The following is a 22,142-nucleotide window of genomic DNA, read 5'->3' as shown; positions in this document are numbered from 1 at the left end:
TCTTTGAATTTGTTTGTCCACTAAAATCCCAACTGACATTGAAACTTTTTCCACCTTGTCAGCAACATGCCTGGCCAAAGTGTATAAACAGAAATGCGTCATAACGCAATTTTGGTCAAACAAACAAGTGAAATTCTAGGAGAATACTGAGGTTTTTTTTTTCCTCAACAAAGTTACTCAGTTGTTTATAGACCCTACTTAATTTAAAATGTTCCAATACTTCTGTCTGTAGTGCCCCATTGACAAGAAGGTTTGTCAATGCTGGCCCGGATGATGCATAGATTAACCTGCAAAGTGAGTAAAGTTAGTTATATAGGGAGGTCAAGTGTCATCACTTGGGTCACTTATAATAAAATATTGCACGAGAACCTCATACATTGATTTTGCATATTTTGCTTTGAAGAGAAATTTGTGCTGTGGACAACTTCAGCATCAACATGAGGGCTAAGACAGCTAACTACTCTTTGCGGAGGACAAACAGCTGCTTTCCCCATCAGTGCTCAGAGCAACGGTTCATACAACCAGGCAGAGCAGCTGTTGTGTGTCACGGGCTGGTGAAAAAAAAAAGCTACTTGTGTTTCAGCTCCAAGGTCATAAATAGTAATTTTTAAAAAAGTTCATTTTTAAATATCATTCAGGTAGTGCTTATCCAACCAACTAATCTTGGATTAGAAATCATTGATGATTCCATTCTTAATAGCGGCCAACCTATAAAAAAATTCCAGAAGACTTTGTACAATCCATCCATCCATTTTCTGAGCCGCTTATCCTCACGAGGATCGCGTGAGGGCTGGAGCCAATGCCGGCTGTCATCAGGCAGGAGGCAGGATACACCCTGAACTGGTTGCTAGTTAATCGCAGGATAAATTTGTCCAAATTTCTCTGAAATTACTCTGGGAGAGTTATAATCATAATCTTCAACGGTCTCTGTTGTCGTATTTTACACTTCATAATGTGCCACACATTTTCAATGGGAGACAGGTGTGGACTACAGACAAGCCAGTCTCCTACACACATTTTTTTTTACCACGCAGTTAAGTGTTGTAACACGTGCAGAATGTGGTTTGGCATTGTCTTACTGAAATAAGCAGGGGCATCCGTTTCTTGGATGTCAGCCTATGTTTTTCCAAAGCGTGCATGTACCTTTCAGCATTAATGGTTCCTTCACAGATGTGTAAGTTACCCATCACCAGTGGCACTAACGCAGCGCCATATCATCACATATGCTGGCTTTTGAACTTCGTGTCCATAACAGTCCAGAGGATTCTTTCCTCAACAATTTTTACCTTATTTTTTGGGTCAATTTTATTTTCATTGATTTATTTTCCCCCTGTTTTTAATGTTTGATTTCTTTGTATTCAAATGTTTTTAATCATGTAAAGCACATTGAGTTACCATCTGTATGGAATGCGCTATATACATTAATTTGCTTTGGCCCCGGGAGACACATTTTGCTCTTTTTAAAATTTTGCTTAATACCAACCAGAGCATAACAAATTACCAAAACGTTTTTTGGCCCAAAACAGAAATAAAAAGCAGAAGGATACTGACTCTGGATGTTTGGGCTGTATGGATCCTCAATCCTGATGGCTGGATCCAACACCCTGTAGATGACCTAAACCGGGACAAAACATGAAATGTTATTTTGGAAATTTAAAGCAAAATTACTGTTAATATTTTTTAAAATATATATAATTTCTAAGGTAATTTGATAGTCAGCCAGTCTTTCAGTTCATAAAATGTATTTTATAAGGTCCCAGACATCGGATTATATGATGAAAGAAAATGAACCCAAACTAAAAATGACAAATGAAAGCTGGTGTGACTCCTCAGTCACCTCTCCCTCTGTTGACGGCTCGATGTCAGAATAACGTGATTCGCAGATGACGTCGTCGATGTTGTGTAAAGGACCCTGGGATATGCCGGGAAAGTTGGCAGCACAGTCATGGGAAAAATAACGGTAGATCTGCCAGTTGCGACCAAAATCGGCCGAGCGCTCAATCAACATGGCCGCCGGACGGAAAGTCTGCCAGAAAAAAAAAAAAAAAAATGAACGTAAGAAGCAATCTTCTGATGCTATTTCTTAATAACGCAAAGCATTTTGAAGCTACCTTGAAGGTCATAATGAGGTGAGTGAAATGAAACTCTGCCTCCAGGTCCAGTTGGATATACACATTTGACTTTCCTACAACACATAGAAAGGCATATACTTGTTTCATGTATTTACAGTGAAATCGTACTCATCTCAACCTAATTGTTTTTCCGAGAAGTATTACAGATTAGTGATTGTTGCTAAATAAATATCAACTATAAAAATAAATCAATTGAGAGGTGGAGATATAATTTCAGAAATATTAAAATTCATATGAATTACATCTTAGTGCAGCATTTCAGAGAATAATCGATACTTTTGGTTTTGTGCAAATCATACATTAACTGACCCATAATGGCCCACATTTTGCTTTGCCTTAAACACCACAAAAACCTAACAGTGACAAGATGGCTTCAAAACATTTCTTCTCATCACTTGGATAATATGCACCGTGTAATTTACGGTAATGTGACCTCTCGGGATTGCAATCTCACTTGCAGAGTCACGGAGGGATGAGTACTCGGCCCAATATCACATGCAAATATAAGATATGCCTTCACTGTTATGCCAATGATAGTCAGCTATATATTACATTAAAACTAACGCGCCCAGGCGATTGGTCAAATATGGTGTCGTGTCTCGTAAGATTAAACAGTGGATATCCTGTAACCTTTTTTTTTTTAACTGACAAAATAGAGCTGCTGATTATTGGACACGCTAAACACTTGTTAAGAGGATAGCACTCTTCTTCTTTCCCTTTCGGCTTGTCCCGTTAGGGGTCGTCTCAGCGTGTCATCTTTTTCCATCTAAGCCTATCTCATGCATCTTCCTCTCTAACACCCACAGTCTTCATGCCCTCCCTCACAACATCCATCAACCTTCTCTTTGGTCTTCCTCTTGCTCTTTTCCCTGGCAGCTCCATCCTCAGCACCAGTGGCCCCTAACCTTTTTATCACCGCCGACCGATCATTTTCTCAACAGATTAAATAAATTGGTCGGTTTGAACCATCTCCTCTCCTCTCCCCTATGCCTCATTTCACTCTGTTGGCGACCACAACGCTCTGACTGGTCGCTATAATAACGTTTAAACATGCCTTCAAAATAAGACAGATACGCCACAAAAATGAATTTAAAGTGCATGAAGATTTTAACTCACCATCACGCTAACACCTGAACTTGTTTCTCTTCAACAAAATGGTCCTATCTGTGGGTAATGGGAGACAATGACACCCGAAATGTGTTGCTTCTCGTTTATTCCGTTCTTTTGTTTTGGTTGCCGTCACTCCAGAAAACTGCACTTCACACAGATAAGATGTCGGAAATAGCAACAGGGTTTTCAGTGCTATGGTGGCAATCTCCGGGTATTCTGCCATGACTTTAATCTAGAACATGGGCAGAGTTGTCTCGAAAATACCTTTAAAGCCACCGTCATTTGCAATCTAAGCCAGTTGATCTTCTTGTTGCACAAACATGCTGGATTCACCTGGTTTGTTGATAGATGGGTCACAGATCCACCCCTTGCCTTTTTGGTTGGGAAATAGCACTTGAACTCTTTTGATGCCAAAGACAGGTCATCGTGCACCAGCTGGGAGAATGAATGTGCTGCCGGCGGTGACTTCTTTTCTGAGAGAAATCTTTGCAGTGGCTCTCGTAATTCAAACACTTGCGAGCGATTTCCCTCTGTATAACCTATTTCCGTGTGTACTCTGCGTCCAAAATGCTCATGAAAAACACACGGGTAAAGGGCGTGTGCTTTGATGTCGTAAATAACTTTCTTTTCTTGGAAGTTTTAGGCTCTTCTTTTGTCTCTTCACTGAGCCTTTTCCCCTTCGAAAAGAAACTTTCAAAAGATGTGTTTTTTTACATATTATGCTAGGTTGTGGGGGTAAATTTTGGTGCTGAAGTGACTGAGATGTAACCAAGACAATTTTTCAAAATAAAAGATTGTTCAGACTTGGATAATGAACACAATGGAACTAATTGATTATTTCTTCGGCGACCCGGTACCAACTGATCCACGGACCGGTACACTGCTCAACACCCTTCAACCAATATACTCACTCACACGCTCTCTGGACGTGTCCAAACCATCTATGCTCTCTAACTTTGTCTCCAAAACATCTAACTTTGGCTGTGCCTCAAATGAGCTCATTTCTAATCCTATCCAACCTGCTCACTCCCAGGGAGAACCACAACATCTTCATTTCCGCCACCTCCTGATAGCACTCTTAGTTTGGATAAGAGCACTGTTAGCCAAAGTTTGTCAGCCAAAAATCTTCCTTCTTTCAAAAGACTTTCTGATTTTCCACTTTGTGGTATTTAAACTCTGGAGTTATCACAAAAAGCTGCAGGAAGACTTTGATGAGGACAAGAAAGTTCAACGAAAGATGCTTGGAATGCCCAGATCCCTTCCTAGGGCTGGCCATCCAGACCAACTGAGCGATCAGAAAGAAGAGCTTTGATGAGAGAAGTAAAGAAGGACCCAAAGTTCACTGTAGCTGAGCTCCAGAGATGCAGTCAAGAGATGGGAGAAAGTTCTAGAAAGTCAACCATCACTGCAGCCGTACACCAGTCGGGGTTTTATGGCAGAGTGGCTCGACGGAAGCCTCTCCTCAGTGCAAGTCACATGAAAGCCTGCATGGAGTTTGCTTTAAAAAAAAAAAATAAAAAAAAACATGAAGGACTCCAAGATGATGAGAAACAAGAATCTGCTTTGATGAGACCAAGATTGGGGGGGGGCAAGTAAAGAGACATCCTGGACAAAAACCTACTCCAGAATCCTCAGGACCTCAGACTGGGTCGAAGGTTCACCTTCCAACAAGACAATGACTTTGAGCACACAGCTCAAATAAGAGTGTGGCTTTGGAATAATTCCTTGACTGTTCTTGAATTGCCCAGCCTGCACTGACTGAAACCAAATTCAGCATCTCTGGAGAAATGGGACTCGACCAACATTCACCAAATTTCAACGATTTCATTTTTTCCTGTTAATATGTGGTCTTGTGTGTATATATTAATGAGGGGAAAAAAACTTATTTTACCAAAAGGCTGCAAAGTAACAAAGTTAAAAATTTAAGGGGGTCTGAATACTTTACGTACCCACTGTAAATCTAAATACAGTTTACAGTTTGAATGGAAATTGTGCTCACAGAGGAGAAAGCTTCCCGCCAAGACTGCATGTATGCATATTAACAAAGTACATGACCTTTTAAATCATTGAGTGAAATCACTGCAGACATGGAAAAGCCGCAGAGTTGTCATGGACACACAAAAAATCTGTGACTAAAAATAACCACAATTCTTCCTCTTGTTGCTCTGTGTAAGTGAATATGTGCTATTCTGGCCCAAGTGACAGTGCCATACCGCTGTGACACTGTGCATGAAACGTGTCACTATAATGCCGTGAAGGTCCTTTCTCACCGTTCTCAGACTGCCACCATGACTTCTTGCGGTGAGGCTTAAAGGTGGTGATCACGTTCTCGATGCGGTGATTGATGGTGTTGTAGATGGGGTCATAAGGCCTTCTGGAGTCACAGTCGAAACATTTCTTCTCGTCCTGAATCGGCGGGACAAGACGGCAGGGTTGAAGGGTCAAAGGTTTAGAGACTTTGGTGTTAATAGGAGGGGGGCTTTGGGACCAATCAAGGAAAAATGTAACAAAGATACTATTAGGCATCATTCATCAGGACATTTTTGTCTGAGGTTGACTTGTAAGAAAGCAATGAAATGGTTTATTTGTAACGTCTCAAAGTGCAACATAGTGCCCCAGTGGTTAGCACATCTGCCTCACAGTTCTGAGGTTTGGGTTTGAAATCTGACTGTGCCTTTGTCTGTGGAGTTTGCTGTGCTCTCCCCATGCTTGTGTGGGTGTTTGCTAAGTACTCCAACTTCCTTCCACATTGCATAAAAACATGCACGTTATGTTCATTAAAGACTCTAAATTGCCCATAGGGGTGAAAGTGAGTGTCAATGCCTGTTTGTCTGTGTGTGACCTCCGACTGGCTGGTGACCAGTCCAGGATATACACTGCCTCACATCCAAAGTCACAGTTTGGATCGGCTCCAGCTCACCTGTGAGTTGTGACCCTAATGAGGATGTGTGATGAAATATTACACTGTAGAATTTCAGGAAACACAGTAAATAACAAATCTTTGCTCAGCTATATCATTCTAAATCGTGAGAATGCTTTGCAGTGTTCATAGCAATACACAGATATGCGCAATATGACTTTGAGACAGTTGTGAGATGCCAGTTCTGGACACAATCACACACCCAAACTGACCTGCAGGTGGCTGACAATGCAGTAGGGCTCCTTCCTCCTCATCCCACACGTAGACGAGGCCTTCAGGTTTTTCTCACGTCCGACCAGCAGGTCCCCCGTTGCTGGGTAACAGCTGCCATGGGCACATCCGTGGTTGCGATCGGGCTCCTGGCCGGCGGCTCCAGCCAAGACTGTAGGTAGACATGTGGGGGGATGCAGGAAATGAATCAGTGAGCAGGAAGCAGCGGAGCAGAACATGATTGCCGGATAGCAACACAATGTCCCTTTTTAATATAGCTGACTTTTATTTTTTTTTTAAGAAACATTTCTGTGTTGGCAATCTGCGTGTACATGATTAACATTTAAACTAATTAAAAAGACTTGAAACAAACTGTAACCATATGAACACAAAAAAACAATGACCATATAATGTGTAGAAATTATTATTGGAAACACCTGACCGGACTGCGTTACAACAACAAAAAATATTTCTGTAATTGCATTACTTTTGTAACACGGTAATCCTAACACTTGAACGATTTTATGATGTTTGCATCTGAATGCAACAACCCCTCCTTTTCAATTTTCCACTACTGTATGTCCCAATTTCGACACTGGAAGGGGAACAATGATGTGACAGACAACCAGAGGCATGATGTCGTGACTGCACTCTCATGCTATGTGTGGTAGTTAAAATAAAAGCTGTGAGACTTTCATGACAACCAGCAGCAGGTGGCTCACATTCCAGATCACGTTTCCCGCAAAAGTATTTTTTTAAATTAGTCTTAGTCGTGACCCAAAGGTCTTTCTGTTAAGTCTACAGCACGTTCGTAGTAGGTGGTTCAAATCCTCACATAATTATGTGCCCATTCCCAATGGAAATATGTTACACTGGAAGACATAAAAGACCAAATAGTACCAAGATAAACTAAAATGTACCTGACTCCATTGGTTTGATTTGTGTTGAAAATTAGACATTTGAGCAGTTATTTCTAACTTATGTGTTCATATGTGTCTAAATTATATTATTTGTGCATTTCTCTGGGAAAATGAGGAAATGCTTAAAAAAAAAAAACAAGTACCACAAAAACCCTAGCTCTGGATTAAGAGTAGACTCAATATTCACAGTTTAGTTGAATGTGTGGAATTGACTGATTAATAGAGACTCGAAGTGCATGACTTAATTGATGCCACCACTGCATTTAGTTGAGTCTCGACTACTTAGTACAGTGTAAAGAATCACAGCTACATTCACATAGACCTCCAGTGTATCAGAACTCCTCCAGGCAGAATCATTATACTCAAAATAAAACTGCCATTGAAAGAGTTTAGAACATTTGGAGGGACCAAATAATAACTTGATAGTTAAAGTAATAACTAAATAATGAGAAAATGCACTTTCTGGAGAAACTGAATGTGAATGCCAATTCCTTAAGACGTCACCTTATCATGGTGGAGGGGCTTTTGTGTCCCGATGATCCTAAGAGCTAACTTGTCTGGGGCTTCATACCCCTGGTAGGGTCACTCATGGCAAACCTCCTAGGAGAGGGTCCAGACAAACTACCGCTTCAAAAACCCCTATGATGAGTAATAAAAAGGGGTTTAGATTTCCCTTGCCCTAACGCGGATCACTGAGACCTTGGCAAACCAATCCCCAGCTACAGAAACTGGTGTAGGGTCGTGGAACGTCACCTCTCTGGCGGGGAAGGAGCCCGATGTGTGTGAGGTTGAGAGGTTCCGACTAGATATAGTTGGAATCTCCTTCACACATGGCTTGGGCTCTGGTACCAGTCCTCTCAGGAGGCAATGGACTTTTTACATTCGGGAGTTGCCCGTTGTGAGAGGTGCCAAGCAGGTGTCCATAAACCCACAACTCAGTGCCTGTATGTTGGGGTTCTCCCCGGTGGACGACAGGGTAGCCTCCCTCTACATTCAACTGGGGGGACGGGTCCTGATGGGATGGGTTATCTGTGCCTATGCACCAAACAACAGTTCAGAGTACCCACCCTTTTTTGAGTCCATGGAAGGGGTGCTAGAGAACTATCCCGCTGGGGATTGTTCTGCTAAGACACTTTGATGCTCATGTGGGAAATGAGAACCATCAATACTGTGTATTATGAGAATGGGGCAGTTCTGATCTCCACTAGGGATGTTGTGAATCGGTGGGTGAATATTTCGAAGACCTTCTCGCTTTCGCCGACACGTCTTTCCAGGAGGAAAAGGAGTCTGGGATCTCTGAGGTGGACTCTCCTATCTCCAGTGTTGATGGCACTGAGGTGGTTAAAAACCTCCTCGGTGGCAAGTCCCTGGGGGTGGAGGAAATTCTCTCGGAGTTCCTAAAGACTCTGAAAGTTGTGGGGCTATTCTGTTGATACATCTCTGCCACAAAACGTGGACATCGGGGACGGTGCCTCTGGATTGACAGACTGGGGTGGTGGTCCCCCCGTTTAAGAGAGAAGAAGACAAAGTGTTTTAACCGTAAAACAACACCTTCACCACACCAACACAATCCCTCCAGTTCTCACGCAGCTTCACTGGTTCCAGTCAACTGTTGCATTCCTTTTTAATACAGTTGCTTGCTTCCAAATCCAGTTTAACTTCATATGATGCTTCACTCTAGGTTTTGTACCAGTTGTTCAACCCATGACAAAAACACGTGACACCAGCTTTGGGAAAAACACGAACGATGGCGTCCACTAGCCAGAGGGTGCACTGGACTGTATTTGTTTACAAGTGTGTCGCGCATGAGACAAGAACAACACATTCAAGCACCAAGAACGAGTGACACTAGCCTTTGGAAAAACATATGTGAGCATGTCTGAATGCTGGATGACAGCTGAGCAAGGAGCCGCTGTGTCTGTGCGAGAGACTCTGAGCTCACTAAGCTCTTCTGTCAATTAGCCAGGAATAGAAGGAATTACACTATTAACATTGTCACACTCCTGTTTCATAAATGCAATTGATCAATGAGCTCCAAGGGTTGCAATCGTGAAAGGCAGCCCTTTTCTTAATAGAAACATGACTTGCTATATTGCATCAATTTCCAAACCAAGTCCCTTTCAACTGTTGTCATCCAGTAGTTAATGCAAGACACAAAACACTTTTATAATGTTCAGAAGAATAAGGACAATATATAATATGTACTCAACATATTCAACCAACTACAACATGTGACACTTGCCTTGGGGGGGAAAAACATATAGTACATAAGCAGGTGTGAAAATGACAAACTCATATCTTTGAAGGTAGACATAATGCTCAGTCATTGTCTTTCAAAACGTAGTTTACTGCAGTGACTAGGAAAAAAAAAACTCATTCAAATGATGAGGTGAAATCTAATTTGGGAGTTGGGATGGATCAACTCTCTTTCCTTCCTTAGTGCAGGTTCCACCCTCCCACAAAGCTCTGTGAAAATCAACATTGTAATATGTGATAGGATTGAGCTGAACAGACTTACAAGTGGCACAGAAACCACTCTATGGAAGTAATTACCAACAAAAACAGGAATGAGTGATAGGGACAGAGCCAGAACTGCAGTAATCTACTTATCTTTTATCTGAGAGTTCGGAAGTGACTTGACATCTGTTCTGCAATCAACTGATATACACATCTGTGTGTGTGCAAAAAGCAGCATGGAGGGAGGAGAAGTGAAGCAGACGTATACTGCCTGTGTACTACTATCTTGCCACTTTTATCTCTATACGCTGCTGTCAATGTATATATACAGTAATATATTATTACTATTAGTGAGGAAAACATACAGCATTTACTAGTGTCGCTTTTGAATATGAAAATTGCTTTCATGAATTGTAGTTTGTGTTAATTAAAATTCAGTTTAAAATTTAGTGACCCACCCCCCCATTCTGGCCAATCTTATTTTTTTATTATACTCATGATCCCACATGGGTTAATTTAATTTTACACTGCTGTTTATTTTTCATCTATCTTAAAACCTACTAAAATAAGTGATTTGGAGTCCCCTTTACAATACAAAGTACAGTAGTTGTTTCTCTTTGAATGTATTATTTTAGTTGTAATAGATAAAATAAAAATAACTCCAGTTAAAGTACATATGAAAACAAAATAATGTTCAATTCCTAAAGTAAAACACATCTTTTGTCATTTCTGAGTATTGTTTTTAGGACTAAATAATTTTTGTAAGCGCTCCAGTAATAAAGTTGAGTTGAGCCGAGTTTTCCTGGCAACATGGAGGAATGGGAGAAGGTTGTGCAGCTGAGGGCTCATTTAGTCATGTTTCACTCTGCTCTAATAACAGTGAGGGATTGTATACAAGTATATGAGTATTTAGTAAATGAATGTACTTGTATAGAGTATAGTTGTGGCAACGCATGAATAAACCGTGTGAAAATTGCTTATAAAAGGTCACAGGGCAGTACTTTGGATGAAATACACTACATTATCTTTCCTCCCCCTCTGCAGCCAAACATGGAGCGAGAAGGCATGGAGGAATGCTGGATGACAGCTGAGCACGGAGCCACTCGGTCTGTATGAGAAGATCTTCGCTCACTCGGCTCTGTCAATTAGCCAGGAATAGGACGAAATACACTGTTAACGCTCTCAGTAGTGTTTAATATATGCAAATAATCATTGAGCAAAAGGCAGACCTTTTCTTAATGGATGACATGTTATTTCTATTTCCAAAGCAACTCAATCTCAACTATTGTCATCCAGGGGGCCAGATTTCATAGTTAGCAACAATCGTAAATCACTTTTATGAATGCTATTTATTGTTTAAAAAGTGCTCTTCAAAACATCAGTATATTGCCAATTAAAATGAGTTTCACCACCACCAAAAAATTAGCCATGGCATCCACGAGCCAGAAGCTGTGCTGCACAATATCGTTTGAGTGTCTCCCGCATGAGCATATTGTTTGCAGTATTGGCAAGGGAAAGTGACTGAGCCCGACCACAAAATCAACACAGAAGTGATACCAGCAAAAAAAAAAAGAAAAATCCATACATAAATGCACAAGATGGCGGCAAAATGCGACATGAAGCTCATCAACTCAACTCGACATAGTACTGTGGCACCAGGATGCCACAAGATGTTGCCCAAGCAATTTTAAATCAGATGATGATTTTGCCTGAGCACAAAAACAGCAAGTAGGTAAAAAAAAAAAACAAAAACATCCATATCGGGGAATCCACCAAGAGAAATTCTTGAATATGGAGGGGAATCATGTACACACTTCATGTCCCTCACCCAATATGTTACATATAGGAACTGTACACTTCTATACTGTACCAAAAAATGTTAAAAGATTTCATTTTTTACACAGGTGTCTCCAATCCACCCAAAATGTGTCCACGACCAAGTTTTGGGTTCCAACCAGTTGATAATCACTGCAATAGAGTAAAGATTATGTGATAGCTAGACCCTCTTCTATGACTAAAATCAGTGACCTTTGGATCAGTTGAAAAACACTCCCAAAGACACACTACAACATCTTGAGTAGAATTATACCTGCAGAAAACCTGCATAATTTGTTCTATTTTCAGTCCGTCTGCATGAAATAACCATGTATCTTTCTTCTGTCAGTATAGTTGTAATTCATTATCACAACAGAAGTAAGGTTAGGAAATGGATAAGAAGCTGTCAGTCGGACGGGAAGGCTAAGGTGAAGTGGGAGTGGGAAGAGGAAGTCGCGTCAAGATGACACATTCCCCCAGGTTAGGCCAAACCAAAGAAAGAAAACGACAAAGTGTTTGCTGCCACATCGAGTAAACAATGACAGAAGCAAAAGGCTGGGAAACAATCAGGCAGGCAACTAATGCAGGCAAATAATGACCGAGAACATCAAGATGCCACTATTTAACTCCTGTCCTTGCCAGAAGATAGCAGAGAAAAGTCAACATTCTCCTCCTGGCTAATTAACATACATGCTCACCGGCTGCATTTTCTCTTTGCTCAGCACTTAGGTAAAAGATAACTGACACCCAACAAACAACCAGCTGCTCTCTTCCCCCACTCCTCATCCTCCTCCTTGTAGTCTCCCCTGATTGTTCAGCTCCCTCATTTCCAGCATTCTACACTTGCATCAACTTGGAATTGTGCAGGACAGTACTGGGGTAAATAGTGGGAAAAGTACTGAAATGAGACCAATGGGGCCTAACCCTAGACTATTCATCCATCTATTATCTGGACCGCCTCTCCTCACTAAGATTGTGAGCATCCTGGCACTGGTCATATCCTGTTTGCAGCCACTTGTTTCTTGGTAGAATTCATAAGGCAAAATTATAACTGCCTCACAGCTGTCAGGTACTACATTGTTAAAGTGACAAATTTGTGGCTGATGGCACCGTGCCTCTACACAGGAATAGGAACACTGACAGAAACAAAGGCCAAACTTTGGCAGTAATTTATACACACCAAAATCCATTCCACGTAATATCATTGTGTTCTGTTCTTGGTCACAAGAATGTAAAAAAAAAAAAAATCACAAATGTTTCTATATTGTATGGAGTGGAAAAACTACAAAATGCTAATTAATATAGTGTGTAACAAAAATAGCATTTGTATTCATCCATTTTAAAATAGTGGATCGCAGGGAGCTAGCTGGAGCCACAGCAACGTAGCTAGGACGTGTCAGCAGTCGATCAAAGGAAGACAACCATTCACACTCAAATTCACACCGTTGCGAAAAGGAAACAAAACAACAATAGAGAGACAATTGACAAGGAACTTTTTTTTTTTTTTTTTACTTACAGCTGTGCAATGTTGTGCACAGGATGCGGCGTATTTTAGCATTTAGACCAGTTAGAATGCCCATTAGAGCGATAGTCCGGTGCAATGACGATTGTGCAAAGGGTGTCAAGACTTCGAGGAGTCCATGCGGTTTAAAGTGACAAGTCATACGATAGTCTATCATATACAATACTAATAGTAACGGGCCCGGCAGGATGTGACAACAACTCGAGGCAGAAAATTGGCAGCATGTTGCAATGGATTGTAAGTTAGCGGTTGAAGAATTTAAGAATTTAATTGCAACAGGGAAGAAGCTGTTGCAATGCCTGCTAGTTTTGATTTGCATTGTTTGGTAGTGCCCACCCGATGGAAGGAGTTGGTGGCCAGGGTGTGGAGGCTCCGATAGGATCCTGCTCGCTATTGTCCGAGTTCAGGTAGTGTGCAAGTCCTCAAGGGTGGGTAGGGTGATGCAGACGATCCATTCAGCAATTTTGATTGTCCGTTGCAGTCGGAGTTTATCCTTTTTTCTGGTAGCCCCAAACCAGACTGTGATGGATGTACACAGTACTGCTGTTTAGAACTGTCTCAGCAGCTCTTGTGGCAGGCTATGCTTCCTCAGAAGCCACAAGATGTACATCCTTTGCTGGGCTTTTTTGAGGATGGAGTTGATGTTTTGTCTCCCACTTCAGGTCCTGTGACACTGTAATTCGCAAGAACTTAAGGTCTCGACGGTTGTCACAAGACAGTTGTGACAGTGTGAGGGGCAGCTGTGGTGAAGGAGGCCTCTTGAAGTCCATACAATCATCTCTACAGCCTTTAATGAAAAAAACGTGGTTGTATAGTATGTCACCAATTTGGCAACACTTTTTGCTTAAACTAGTTCCTCTCTGTTACTGGGAGCAGCGCGTGTTAGGATTATGAGGGGTCTTTGGAATAATCGTTCCCCTGTGAGGGGTCCCTGAACCCTTGGCCTAAAGGGCAAGAGTGGGAATGTGCTTCAGGCGAATGCTTAGCTGCAGATGTGTGAACGCTACGGAGAGCAGGCTGAACGGTGACGTTCAACATGTCCTTTCGGAGCTGCCGTCTCCTCTGCTCACCTGTTACAGACGATACAACGTTTCTCCCTTCAGACGTCTCCTCCATGACATGGAATGCGCTTTGCTTCTTTCAGCTGTCTCCATGAGCCAAGCCCTGCTAATCTAACACAGTGTGTAATGGCACCATCTGTGCTCACTCACTTAGACTCTGTTAGTCTCTCAGAGACGAACACTGAGAAAGTCCCCAACAGCTGAGGGGAATAAAGCCACACCAATGCTATGTGTCTCAAGCATACTGGTTGACCACAGTGGAACCTGCAAGGTCCATTTTATTGTCAAATACATCTTAAGTCACACAAAACTCCAGAGTTTTGACCAATGCTTTGCCATACTGTGACTTATTTTAGAAAGCTTGGCAGACTTGGCAGTGTTTTGCTATTTCTCTGACTTTTTTTGTTTGCAGCTTCAACAGAGGATGTTAAGAGACGAGAACATGAACAGATCAGAAGAATATACACAAAGTTAGGGGGCTCAAATTCAAAGAAGTCATCCAAGTTTTATCAGCCACATATAAAGACAGAAAAAAAGATAGCTTTGTAAAAACGCTGCTACTCAAAAAACACTAATCAAGTAATGAGCCAACACCACAGTATGAATTCCCTTCAATTAAGAGCACTTAAAAAAAAACAATCACAGCTACAACAAAGCGCTGTGCATAAGCACCAATATTATACTTTGAAAAAATAACAGATAATACGATGAACAACGTACTAGTAAATGGTTTAGCATGATACTAAAAGAATACTGCCTGGTAAAAAAAAAAAAAAAAAAAAAAGGGTGGGCATTATTTAAAGGCTATGAGATTTTAGTGATTACGATGATCGGATCACAAACAGACCAGCTACTCACCACAGACTACGAGGCACACATGGCCAGCAGATGTTGGGTGCCGCTTTTCAGTCAACGGCGCTTACAGATTGTGCTCACTGTCGGTGCTAATTAGAGCCCGGACGACGAATATGTGGTGCAGCTGAATGGCGAAAACCCAGAGGAAAACCGCAGTACATTGAGGGACTTGTCAATGTTCATTCGCAGTTCGTATTCACTTGGAAATATGTAATTTTTTCATGTAGATTTGAAGATGAAAATGAAGTGTAAACATTGAGCTACAAAAGCTATCTACCCATCCATTATCTTTGCCGCTTATCCTCACAAGGGTCGCGGGGAGTGCTGGAGCCTATCCCAGCTGTCAACGGGCAGGACGCTGGGTACACCCTGAAATAGTTGCCAGCCAATCGCAGGGCACATTGAGACAAACAGCCACACTCACAATCACACCTAGGGGCAATTTGGAGTGTACAATGAATGTTGCATGTTTTTGGAATGTGGGAGGAAACTGGAGTGCCTGGAGAAAACCCACGCAGGCACGGGGAGAACATGCAAATTCCACACAGGCGAGTCTGGGATTGAACCTGGGACCTCAGAACTGTGAGGCCAACGGTTTACCAGCTGAGCCACTGTGCCGCCCTACAATAGCTATTTATGCTTAAAACAGTCCTCATGCTACACTAAACTACTACCAAATACGTGAGACAAGGCCAGATTGATTTTCGATGTTCTTACATCATACACATACCAAAAGGTAAACCAATACTGACCTCATTCTATTTAGGTGTCAAAGTCAATTTGGAAATGGGCATGCACTTAATGCTAAATATTTTACAATGGTGAATGTTTGAGACTGGAAGCCCAATTCTATTTCAATTTGAATATTTTGAGGGAATTTGTGCAATGTTTGGTGCGGTCATACTGGAGGATTGGTACTTATAAATTATTAGTGTCTTATTGTGTCCCCCCTTTCTGATTGTGTAGTGAAAGGTGCCAAGGAAGTATGAAACTAAATAAGGAGAACCCGGAACAAGACATGGTCGCTCATTAAATGGTTATGAAATTTGGCTTCTTCAACCACAAAGACATTTTATGCACAACAACATGTGTGTAACTTCTGCCGTCTTTAACTCACTGAAATGGCGGGATGTCAAAGTTTAGCCGGCATCTCGAAACCTTTAAACATCGGTAAGATGTCATTAACTGGAGGCAACGTCAGGAATCTAATTTTTTTTTTTCTTGTGATTGGAAAGAGGTTTTAGTTCGACCGTATAGTGGATTGATCATGGGACCCCACCACTCAATTTAGTTGGAAAAAAATTCTTAATATTTGAGTTTTTTTAATTTTGTGCTTTAAAGAAAAAAAGAGTTATCAAAATCAAATGTGAAGTGTGTTTCATAGAAAATTAGAATGAAAGAATGCTCTAATTCAGGGCTCAGCAAACTTTTTGAGGCTGAGGGCTACTTCATGAGCACTGATCGTATGAAGGGCTACGCGACCTGTTTGCGACAAATTTCAGGCTCAGTTCATTACACGTACATAAAATATTTTTTTTAATTTATTGTAGTAAATGACATTACATATATTTTAAAATTTTAATTCACGTAAGCAAGTCAGATTCAGAATTTAAAGCACAATTAATGGTAACAATTTGTGGCCTATGGTAATTTTAGAACATACCTCGCGGGCGCCTTACATGGTCCTCATGGGTTACCATTCGCCCGCGGGGACCGCGTTGGTGACCCCTGCTCTAACTGCTCAAGATCCTCATGGCTTTTCAATCTCATTTAGTCTTGGTCTTATCTCAGTCTTGACTTCTCGATTTAGTTTCTGTGGGTTCTAGTCCCAGGCAAGTAGCACAACACTACTCATTATACAAAAAAAAAAGTAAATAGTGATGGCCTTTTCCAATATTATTGTATTCTTAAAAAAAAAAAAAACATTGGATTGTTGAAGATGTATTTTTTTTTTGCAACACTGATTAATTGAGCTTCAAGAAAACATTGTCACCCTGCTACCACAAGAAGTCAAATGTTGGTATGAAAGAATCTCAAAACCAAAAAAGTGAAAGAGTTTCCTCCTGAGAAGGAAACGAGTAATCCTTCAGTTCAGCCAACTGCCCCATTGTTGTAATGAGACAAGATCAGTTCTCATTTTATCCTCCCCCACCTTTATCTTTATCTCCACCTCCGCTTTTCAGGAAGAAAAGCTTTTGCCAACAAAACCCGACTCACCGGGCCTTTGATATAAAGCAACCTGTTCTCTCTCTGCCCTCCATTTCCCCCCCATCCCACTTGTTCTTTGTCTCGGATTCTATCCAAGCTTTTCTTACTCCTCTACTTTTCCTGTCTCTCTCGCTCTCTCCATAGCTGCTGCTTAGCGGGCTTTGCTGCACCATTGTTCTGATATTAGGGCATTTCCGGAGGCTCCCGCTTACAAAAGGCGTTTGGCACACTTTCCCGAACTCGCTTTGCCTGCTACCCGCCGTCGCCTTCACCTGTGCAGTTCACACGGACAGATACAATCAGGTGGAGCTGAGAACCTCACTTTCTTACAAATGTAAGCAAGTTGTATAGTTGAATTGTGACGTTTCCTTTACACACACACAAACACACAGCAGAGAACCTGAGGACCAGAAAGGCAAACATGAAAAGGAAAAGAGAAGCAACAACCAGTCCTTTAGTCCCAGTGAAACATAAGACACACTCACACAAACACACGTGCACAATAATTAACGTTTGCAAATGCCTTGCACCTTGGCCCGAGAGGCGTTGCAAGACTTCATCCCCAGCTGTCAGTCAATGTCGGTCTGAGCTGTTTGTCCACATTTTACATCCCCAATTTCCTCCTTCATTTTCCCTCTCAGCTGTTCCTCCCTCAAATGATTGCCCAACTGATTATGAATTTAAATGTCTTCTTACAACCCGATATTTGTTGCTCAAGGGCACCTCAGGAGAGAGTTTATGTTAGATATAGGGGGCATCGCCTGCCACTCCTCAATGCTAATTGAGGGGGGAAACGAACCTGGGGACAGTCTGTCACAGGCCGGAATCTAATCCACTAGGTCGTTCCAGTTAGACACATTTAATTCATTCCACAATGGCTACTGTACGATTTGTATATGCCCTGTACTGTATACCAGGGTTATTTGTGTTCGACAATATGTCCGCTGCTTGCGCCACATGCGCAGATCTGCTACATTCATTGACTGACACTCCCAAAAATGTTGGAATCTTTTTTTTTTTTTTTTCCCTTTCTTTCCACACTCTGGGATAATATAGCGAGCACACACTTCGATGCAAGCCCCATAGTTCCGCTCTTGGTCATCATCTTCAAACAAGTCATACTGTATCGAGCAATGGCCAATAGTACTACACTGTACTGTAGGTATGGTAAATCTTGATGCGAGGGGTATTTTGACAAAAGCACAGATATTAAGGCCTATTTTTTAGACACGTACCAACTTTTTAAAATTGTAAATGGATAAAATGTCTCCCTTAATATTAAATAATAGTAACATTAATAATAATATTTTACGAGTAATATTTCTGGGAACGTATTTTGGAAACAGTTTACAAAATGTCCAATGTAAAAAAAATAACAGTTATAATAATAATAATAATAACAATATATTACGAGTAATATTTCTGGGAACGTATTTTGGAAACAGTTTGCAAAATGTCCAATGTAAAAAAACAAAACAATAATTATAACAATATAATAATTTTCAAAGTAAAGCATGAATAGTTTTTAACTTTTTAAAATTTTCAAGAACGTGATTTTTCATAAACTTTTTGGGATATTTGAATTCATATTTCCTGTGTTTACATGACACAGACACAAAACGACATTCACACGTTGACACGCGCAACCATACACTCAATCAAAAATCAGTTGCACAAAAAAAAAAAAATCACACTCATACAATCACGCACACACACTTGGATAGAATCCCTCACATGCACACAGCAGCATGAAATTACACACACACGCACACAAACCCTCTCCACTGCGTTAATGTGAAGTGCTGGACGTACTGTAAGTGTAGCATGAGTGTCTCTATTGGCGGATTCCGTTGGGCTGTTTTGAAACAAGAGGGACGCCATCCAAAAAGGCCTTTTTCCATCAGTCTCAACAAAGCAGCAATCTGAATAGCTCAAGGATGTTCAAAGATATTTATAATTACTCGTAAAGAAGATTTGACTGATTTTACTCCACTGACCTTGACATTTTACAAAGTCCAAAACTGTCATACTTTCACTTAAAAAACTACAAGTCCCTTTATTTTGAAAACAAGGCTTTAACAGAACATCCGCTCAGCCGACTTCAAGGTGAAGCGCACGTTGGCTCTGCAGCAGGATAAGCATCCAAAAATCACAAAACACAAAATTTGAGTCAATTCTGCCACTATCCACAGTGGCTGTGCAGCAAATTTGGTCTCCAGTTCTATCGGTGATGTCACACCAAGAAAGAACAGCGAAGTATCAGCTTTGTTTCCAGGTTAATTAGTGATTGCCCCAAAACAGATTGATACTACTGGGCATGACTGCCAGTTTCATCTGAATGCAATCCGTCAATAAGTGAAAGTTTTTGCCGGCACAGTGGAAAACTGGTCAGCACATCTGCCTCACAGTTCTGAGGACCAGGTTCGAAACCCCCGCCTCCCCTGTGAATTTGCATGTTTTTCCTGTGCCTGCCTGTTTTTTTTTCCCGATTACTCCAATTTTCTCTCACATCCCAAAAACGCGTGGTACGTTAAATGAGGACTCCAAATTGCTCATAGGTATGAACAGTTGTTTATTTACATGTGCGCTGCGATTGGCTGGCAACCAGTTCACGGTGTTTGTCTCTTGCCAGAAGATAAATGGGATGGGCTCCAGCAAACCCATGAGCCTAGTGAGGGTGAGCGATGAAGAAAATGGATGTATGAGAGTTTTCAATGTCCATCCATCCATTTTCTTTGTCGCTTATCCTCACGAGGGTAGCGGGGCGTGGTGGAGCCTAACCCCGCTGTCAATGGGCAGGAGGCGAAGTACACCCTGAACTGGTTGCCAGCCAATCGCAGGGCACACAGAGACAAACAGCCACACTTACAAGCACACCTACGGGCAATTTAGAGTGTCCAATTGATGTTGCATGTTTTGGGGATGTGGGAGGAAACCGGAGTGCCCGGAGAAAACCCACGCAGGCACGGGGAGAACATGCAAACTTCACACAGGCGGGGCCGGGATTCAACCCGGTTCCTCAGAACTGTGAGGCCAAAGCTGTACCAGCTGATCCACCGTCCCACCAGTTTTCAACGTCATCTTAATTTCTTTTTGTTGACTATGCTATAACACGGGCTTCTGTGACCGACTGGGGACCAGTCCAGGGTGTAGTCTCCCTTCCGCCCGAAGTCAGCTACCACACCATTGTTGCCACCCATGAGGTTGAAGTACTGACTATGGAATAACTCTGAAATTAATCAGGCAAAATAACTTTTTTGTTTATATAGAGAACTTGTGTTGGGTACAAAAGAGCAAATGATAAACAACATTTTATGGACAGATGAAACAAAAAGAAAGCTTTTTGGAAAGGCATGCAAACTTTACGTTTACAGACAGCACACTGAAGCCTTTGAGGAAAACAACAATCTGCCAACAGTCAAGCATGGTGGAGGATTCCTAGGTCTGCTTCACTACATTTGGTACTGTATCACAGGTATCGTGAAATCCTAAAATGATCAATATTTTAAGGTCAAATGTCTTCCCGGTGTAAGAAAACTTAGTTTAAGGTGAAGATCGTGGGTCCTCCGGCGAGACAGAGCACACAGCCAAAAGCACATACGAATGGTTGAAAAGGAAAAAAAAAAACTAATTGGCCCTCAACGGGTCTTGAGCTCAAACGAATTGAAAATCTTTGTGGCGCGCGCGGGGGGGGGGCTGAAGTCTGTCATTGGGGAAAACGACCCTCCAAACGTTTAAGAGCTTAAAGAAATTGCAATGCAAGACTGGGAGAAAATAACATGAGAGTGCAAAATTTTAGAGATGATACAAGAAACTTTTGGAGGCTGTCATCGCTGCCAAAGAGTGTGTAACCAAATATTAACCCAAAAGAATTTTTTTTTTTTCAGGGAGTTCAATTACTTTGGCTTTCAACTTAAAAGACGCTGATGATATAAGTTTGGTGTTTATTTCCGAGGATATTGTACAGGTTATACAAAAATAATGAAGGGGTGTCAAAAAAGTGAGCAGGGTTGTAGAAAATGGATGAATTGATTTGCCATTGCCAAAACGAAATTGTTTGCATGCCACACACAAAGAAAAGTGATGCGACGCGTGTAAAAATGACTCTAAAGTGGCCTTCTATCTTGGTGTCATCGGGAGATTTCTCTTTGCCATTTTTAACAACGTCCATACAAATCTATGTACAGTATGTTTGTGTCACATCTCATCCATGCAGTCCCTGACTTGTTCGGCACCTTCGACTTTGTTTTTGTGCAGCCAACATGAGCGAGTTTATGTTTTGCCCTCCAGAGACTTGACCAAAGAAAAGCCAGTGACCCGGAGACAATCATTAATGCCTGTGCAAGTCCTTCACTGGATGACTTCTGAGGATTTCTTAGGGATCAAAAAGCATGGATGGACTTCAAAAGGTGCGCGTGTACGGTGCACTCACCGCAGACCAAGGCTAGCAGTGACGCATGCATCTCGCGGCTGCACACGGACAACCTGCGGGACATAGAGTAGTTGGAAAACTTCGTTATACACACCGCACTACTGCTTTGTAACATTATTACAAGTTAGTAAACCTGAACAAATGCACCAACATAACAGGCGACCGCTCTTTCAAACGAATATCTTAATTTTAAGACCTCTACTTTTTTTGCGTTCAAACAGCCAAACTAGCGATGGTTCTATTTCCGCACGGTCTTTAAACGTCTCACGAGGAGGACGCTCACTCACCGCGTGGGTTCGGTTCGGACGTTCGCTGCTGTGCCGGCGTCCGAACCTGCTGCTCCACTTGCTTCGGTGCTGCGGGACGCAACGAGAGGGGTTCGCTTCGCCTGGCTTCAGAGCGACTCCGAGCGAGACTGCAAAACCGGGCTGAGATCCCACTGGTCCGGAGCAGAGAACAGAAAGGGAGGGAGGAGACACACTGGCGGTCCCACCGTGGGG

General features: G+C 41.8%; 1 protein-coding gene across 2 annotated transcripts in view; it reads right to left on the bottom strand.

The window, feature by feature from the left end:
* Positions 1–22,142, bottom strand: part of lamb2 (laminin, beta 2 (laminin S)) — a 58,125-nt gene that overhangs the window by 30,842 nt on the left and 5,141 nt on the right. The window contains exons 1-7 of one of the 2 annotated variants that reach the window (XM_061833093.1): positions 21,930–22,127; positions 21,643–21,695; positions 6,375–6,544; positions 5,513–5,648; positions 2,112–2,185; positions 1,838–2,026; positions 1,552–1,615 (exon numbers count right to left, since the gene is read on the bottom strand). In XM_061833093.1, the coding sequence (XP_061689077.1) occupies positions 1,552–1,615; positions 1,838–2,026; positions 2,112–2,185; positions 5,513–5,648; positions 6,375–6,544; positions 21,643–21,673 (664 nt within the window). In that variant the 5' untranslated portion in view covers positions 21,674–21,695; positions 21,930–22,127. Of the gene's footprint in view, positions 1–1,551; positions 1,616–1,837; positions 2,027–2,111; positions 2,186–5,512; positions 5,649–6,374; positions 6,545–21,642; positions 21,696–21,929; positions 22,128–22,142 lie in introns of those variants that run through there. The other variant, XM_061833103.1, reaches the window with a different exon arrangement.

The sequence above is a fragment of the Syngnathoides biaculeatus genome, chromosome 2 (genome assembly GCF_019802595.1).
Source record: "Syngnathoides biaculeatus isolate LvHL_M chromosome 2, ASM1980259v1, whole genome shotgun sequence".
NCBI classification, from domain to species: domain Eukaryota; kingdom Metazoa; phylum Chordata; class Actinopteri; order Syngnathiformes; family Syngnathidae; genus Syngnathoides; species Syngnathoides biaculeatus.
The sequence above is the reverse complement of the archived record's forward strand: the minus strand, read 5'-3'. Positions and strand labels throughout refer to the sequence as shown.